This window comes from Kryptolebias marmoratus, linkage group LG16 (assembly GCF_001649575.2).
Source record: "Kryptolebias marmoratus isolate JLee-2015 linkage group LG16, ASM164957v2, whole genome shotgun sequence".
In the NCBI taxonomy this organism is placed as follows: Eukaryota; Metazoa; Chordata; class Actinopteri; order Cyprinodontiformes; family Rivulidae; genus Kryptolebias; species Kryptolebias marmoratus.
The window spans coordinates 23745971-23752258 of NC_051445.1; the positions used below are offsets into that span (position 1 = coordinate 23745971).

The window sequence follows — 6288 nt, forward strand, 5'->3', positions numbered from 1 at the left end:
AATGTTTTAAAGTTTAAACTGATATTGTTGTGAATCTTTTGTGTAAACTTTACCTTCAAGCAAACGCCCCCCAAAAGAATATCAACGCCCCCTTTTTGAAAATATTGCTGCCAGCGCCCCCCGTCATCCGCTCAACGCCCCCCAGGGGGTGGTACCGCCCCCGTTGAGAAACGCTATTTTAGAAGAACATTTGGTCCCATCCAGATGTGTTTTTCAGGGAAGGCCTATTTCAGCAAGACAATACTAAACCACAGGGGTTTGTCTTCCATTACAGCAGCGTGACTTCGTAGAAGAGTTCAGGTGCTGAACTGACCTGCTTGCAGTCCAGACCTCTCACAAATAGACAACATTCAACTCATCATGAAACAAAAAATTCAGTAAAGACCCAGGATTGTTGAGCAGCTAGTTTAAACATTTGATGTCTTTACTATGTTCCATTGTGAATAGAATGGGTTTTTTTTAGATTTGCAAATCATTACATTCTGTTTTTATTTACATTTCATATCTCATTAAAAAAAAAAAATTAAGGTTGTGCAATAATAAAAGAAATGTCTCCTGTCTTCTTTTTGTTGTCAGATGGTTTCTCGGTGCAGTCTGTCCAGGGCATGATGTACAACCCGGTATCCGGAGCGTGGTCCTGGAGCGACAGCACTGCCATCAACTATGCCCTGCACGCGGTCAAAACGAGCGATGGCGCTGAGGAGAGCTGCACCCACTCAGTGAACGAGCCTGCCACCACACACAGCTCGGCCCCTTCGTAAGAAAGCACGCCAGAAAACAAAAACAGTGATTCAGATGTGTGGCTCGAGTCCTCGCGGCCTACTGGCAAGCTGCGATGGCAGCACACGAGACTGGGTTTATTCATCCTCGGTGTCGAATAAAACGCGCTCACTCGCAGGAAGATTGCTCTAAGCTTTGGAAGATTTTCATAAATATGATGTTGGATAAACAGTAGGTATTGGCATTGATTAGCTTAAATCAGTCTGACGTTTCTCATTTTCATTGTGTACTGTTCTGCATGACTGGTGATTTTTGAATAAATATTTGGCAAAAAGCAGCAGTTTGTATATTTGTTTTTGTTTTTTTTTTTACCATTTGTGTTCCTTTAAATAAACATGTAATAGAAGAGGATTCTGATTTGAGCCTGTTTGCAAATGAAAATCTAGTTTTTCATTTTTGTCCAATAAACACGCACAGAGTCCCTGTGGGATTAGATTGGGTTTTACATGGAAGTATTTATGTAATCCACATCTCTCCCAGTGGCAGAGAGGAAGTCATGCTTGGAAAATGTACTTAAAGAGACCAAAAACGTGACCAACAGTTCAAACAGGTTATTTCGCCTAAAATAATATGACAAATTACAATGTAGAATTAATATATAAAAACATTTTATAATGTTTACGCGTAACAAACCCTAGAATTCGTCCTGCTGTCGGCTGAGTTGAACCCGCGCTCGCGCCCCAAATGCGCGCTCCCGCACCGCTCGCTGACTGTAACCATGGCAACGTTGGGGACTTTGCCTCAGACCAGCGTCCTGGCGATTTAATCTGCACAATTAGTTTATCCAGTTTGGGGTTGGTCTTGTCTCCGAGCAGCGGAGGAAGAAAGCGACGGTGGCACGGAAGGTGGCTCGGGCTGTGATGTAGCTCAGCTCACAGAAGCCTCTTTCCCTTCATGTTGCCCTCCTCCTGCCGGCGGAATGAACAAGAAACAGCTTTCTGAACCACCTGCTGCCGCCGGGTCAGGTCGTCAACATGACTGTGCTCCTGTACTGTCGAGGTTTCAGAGTGAGTACTTCCAGCCAACAGTTTTAGATGAACCGGGCTGCTCCGTGTACATAAAACAAATATGTTACAGCAGGTCGGAGCCACTTTCCTTCACTTCGATAAATTATCGACCTACATTTACTTTAATTAAGCTAACATTCTGCATAGTTATTAACTGAGCAAGCCTTTCAAAATAAACGTCATTACGTATCTTATTAAGGTGACTTTATGAGTACAACTAGCCAGTTTTAGAGTTAGTAAACTGAAGCGACAGAGTAAAAGAGGAAGGTCTCCTTAAGTTCATCGTGTTGTATGAATATATGAGAGGTTTTTGTCACATTTCTACGTTTTCATTGTTTCCACTGGGACCCGGGGCTCATCAGGGCGGGTGACCTCCTCATTAGACTGAAGACAATAATAATGAACCAGCTGCGTCAAGTTACCAACACTTCAGACTAAAACCACCGGAAGTAGTCTTACTTCCCCTTTAAGGAAAAGTAAAAGGATGTTAAATGAGCTTTTCACGGTTATGACGGACTATATTGACCTTAAATGACTTTGTTTACTTGCCATTACCTTTTTGGAGTCAGCTCTGTCTGTCTGTTAGCAAAATATCTCATGAGCCGCTGAATGAAACTTGTGGAAAACAGTTGCTGGATAAACCTCTACAACAGATTAGCTTTCGGAGCCAACCCCGTTCAAGATGGCTGCCACGGCCAGCTGACTTTAGAAAACACATGAATGGCTGTCATACAGTCAGTTTTATGAATGATGTGCTAAAATTTGGTGTCGTAGTAGCAGAGAGTCGTTCGCTTCACGTATTCTGAGCGCGGCGTCTCGCAGTGCTGCATGAGATGGTACATGACATTTTTTTTAAAGTTGACAACTATCATTTCTCAATATAAGATGATCTCGGTCTAAAAAGCTGGCTTGAAAGGTGGCGGGTGATATGCATTCCTTCAAGGAATGCTAGGACTTTATATGTATGAAGGCACACATACTGTTGATTTTGTGTTGGTGTCTCAGTCATCCAGGACATGACTTTATCCCTAGAGTTAAATAAAAGGCAGCAAGGCCTTTCCTTTTGTTGTTTCATCCCTCATCTGAAAAGTTTCTTCAGCTCTGACTGTGAATTAAGAGTTTTCCATTCACTTCTTGAAGTGGGTCAGTGTCTCATGTGACTCTGATGACTTATGGAAGTTGTGCCAACAACAGCTTGTAACCCTGAAACCAGTTCTGCCCGACTCTAAAAACTGTTCAATCTCATTTTTATAATTGTTTTATTTCATCTTTACTCTTAATCTCATGGAGATGCAGGATCATATTTGCAGTGAGTTGCTCTGTTTATGAGAGCTGAGCTCACATGCAAATCCCTCTCCCTTCCCTCTCTTTCCTACCTCCTGAGGGTCATTAGGGTCTTTACCGGTCTGGTCCACGTGAGAAACGTTTTGGCAAACTGGTGTGAAACTGGCGAATGTGTGTGTTGGAAACCTGAGAGCTCCTCCGGTTCATGTTGGTCCTTCTTGTTGAACAAAGATGGCTTCCTTCACGCCTCTCTTTAACCATCGGGCGTCTCTGTCCAGAATATGAACATTACTGTCCTCAAAAGACTGTTCCTTTTCCTCAACATGTAGTCGCTCTGCTGAGTCACGGCCTGAGGAGGGGCTGGGAAGGAGAGTGATTTACATGTGAGTTCATTTCACATAAACATTTTCTGCAAATCTGTAGTGTGAATGCCGAGAGCTGAACGACTTTGCTGAAATGTGCTGAAGAAGCTGAAACTAAAGGTGAATGACACAAAATGCTAGCTAAAACCAAAAGTAGCAAAGTGCTAGGTAAAAACTAAAAGTAGTAAAATTCTAGAAATAGGTTAAAAATAACATAAGGCTGGCTAAAAGCTAAATGTGGCAGAACAGTAGAAAAAAGTTGTGGAATGGTAGCTTAAAGTGAAAAAGAACAATTTAAACAACGTGAATCAATGCCCATGTCCTGGATGTCTCAAAATCTACACCAACCACAGAGACATTTATTTTGAAACTCTGATCCGGAAGGCGCGCTTATTGCGCTTTGTTTGACAACACCTTCTAGAATCAGCAAAGGGAGGAGGCGAGCTGGGTGCATCTTCCCGGGAGCAGGGCGAGGCGCAATGTGTCCTTCCCCCCGTTTTCTGGATAAATAACCCCCAGCCCACCGCGGCCATGCCGTAGGCCTCCCACTGGACGTTTGGATGCAGCCGGGCGGGGAGCGCAGCGGGGAGGACACGGGGTGGTGGTAACAGAAAGTGGGAGGATGCACTGGGCTGCTGGCTTCGCCTCCAGCCGGCCGTGTGTGGTTGAACTGGGGCGGAACCACAGCCTGCCGCTGGGGCTGTGCGGCTCCGAGCAGCAGCAGTCTCTGTATGGCTACATCATCGCCTTTCCTCTGCAGGACTACGGAGGCATCATGTCGGCTCTTGGCTCGGACTCCTGGTGGAAGAAGACCCTGTACATTACCGGGGGGGCCCTGCTGGCTGCTGCAGCCTACCTACTGCACGAGCTGCTCGCCATCAGGTAGGAGGACACAGTCCGGGATGTTTATCACCTTTTGGTTTGTAGTCATTCTTCTCCTCACATCAGCACAGTGAGCTGGTATTACACAGGAGTGTGCGCATAGGAGGGGTTTCTCTGCATCTGTCTTGATGAGGTGTCTGCTCTTGTTTTCCTCCTTGCAAGGACAGGACAGTATGATCGGGGAGGGGGGGGGGAGGGGGTGATAATAATAATTAAATGAGTCACGCGTCCGCTCTTGTGCCAGGTAAATAAACACACCTCTTATGCCCCGCAGAGCCAACCTGACTTGTCATCATACCTGCAGTGAACACACACAGCATCACTTTTTAAAAACAATAAATAAGAACTGGGTTTTGCAGCTCTACTCTCAGCCATGTTGCAGCGATTTACACAGTGGAAATAATGCGTGCCTGCGTGATGTCAGGACAGGGATTATTTTTGGGGAGGCCAGGCCAGTGCTGGGAAGTGAGGACATCCTGTTACAGTGGCCTGGTAGTTTGTTTTCTCCAACCCCCCACACTCCTCCCCCTCCCCCTCCCCCTCCACTGTAAGCCCTGTTTGGAGAGCTACTGCTGAATCACGTGCAGGCTGCTGATGCTGGCTCTGCAGCCTGCAGGCTCATCTGTTCCTGCCATGTGATGCATTTGCAGCCACCACAGTCCAGGCAGCCTTTACTCTCTCTCTCTCTCTCTCTCTCTCTCTCTCTCTCTCTCTCTCACACACACACACACACACACACACAGAGGTTTTTACTGTTCGGAGAGTTATTGACATGATTATTAAAGTGGATTTCAGGGACCTCGCTTGAATAGGTACAGAATGATGCTGCCAGGGCTCACCGTGCAGATTAAAAACATGGCATTTTTCTGCACACTGCATAGGGATTTGAAACGATTTCAGGACCATATGAGTGTGGACAGCAGCTTACATGACCAGGACTGTTTCAGCACCAACACAATGGACAAAGACACAACAGAGTTCACCTAGCAGCTGAACATTCAGACTTAGTTTGCAGACTTTAAAAGGTTGCAGAAACCTTGACTCCCCTCCCCCTATAAGGCATTTTCCTTTGTTGTAAACTTAGCATTTAGCTTGGTGCTGGTCCACTGAAATATATAAAAGTCAAAGAAAGTGCAACAAAGTACTAGTTGTGATGTGTTTTGGTTCTACAGTTCTTCTACTTGCTGTATAGACAGGCCTATAAGTTGCACCAACGTGATTTTTTTTCTTTAGTACGGGTTGTAAATGCTTTTGAGGAAAACAGGTCTCCAAAAAACCTTCTAAACTTTTGTCTCCCACCGTATATCAAAACACCTCCCCTCCTTAGAAAATCAGAGCTGAGGGAAACAGGGACTGGCCTCCGTGTCACTGTGCTGCAAAGTGTGACATGTCCCCTACAGGAAAGTTTGTTGGACAGTTAAACAGAACAGAAAGTCCTGTTTTTGTTCAGATGCTGAGTTATGCTTGCTTTTTATCTCTTGTGCCCACTGACCTAGAAAACAAGCAGGAACACTGATCATTCTCAGCCAGACTGTTTACACTGAAGACCACAGCTGCTGCCTTTTAGGTCTTTTAGGGTACCATCAAGCTGTCTGCCCTTCACTCCTGTCCCCACTGATGATATTTCATGGTGTGGAAAACTCACATCCCCATCGAATGTTGAAAAATTTAGTGGCATGACAAGATGGTGTAATTAGTCTTGGATGATAATTTTTATTAAAACACTGCAGGGGCCAATATACAGTGTATATATATATTTATATATATATAATTAAAAAAAATTCCCTTCTCACCCTCTGCTGGTGGTCTTGTTTCATCCTCTCAGCTCGGGTCCTCTACCAGAGGCCTGGGAGCTTGAGGGTTCTGCGCAGTATCTTGGCTGTGCCTAGAACTGCACATTTCTGGACTGAGATGTCTGATGTTGTTCCTGGGATCTGTTGTAGCCACTGCTCCAGTTTGGGGGTGACTGCCCC

The 6288-nt window shown here is 45.2% G+C and overlaps 2 protein-coding genes across 3 annotated transcripts in view; both read left to right on the top strand.

The window, feature by feature from the left end:
* coq3 (coenzyme Q3 methyltransferase) overlaps nt 1-1065 on the top strand; it is an 11173-nt gene extending 10108 nt beyond the window's left edge. Inside the window, exon 6 of the mRNA XM_017413129.3 lies at nt 577-1065. Coding sequence (XP_017268618.1) covers nt 577-761 — 185 coding nt within the window. The 3' untranslated portion in view covers nt 762-1065. The remainder of the gene's footprint in view (nt 1-576) is intronic.
* Nucleotides 1066-1560: 495 nt separating this feature from the next.
* Nucleotides 1561-6288, top strand: part of faxcb (failed axon connections homolog, metaxin like GST domain containing b) — an 18642-nt gene continuing 13914 nt past the window's right edge. The window contains exons 1-2 of one of the 2 annotated variants that reach the window (XM_017413267.3): nt 1561-1787; nt 4194-4315. In XM_017413267.3, the coding sequence (XP_017268756.1) occupies nt 1755-1787; nt 4194-4315 (155 nt within the window). In that variant the 5' untranslated portion in view covers nt 1561-1754. Of the gene's footprint in view, nt 1788-3869; nt 4316-6288 lie in introns of those variants that run through there. The other variant, XM_017413266.3, reaches the window with a different exon arrangement.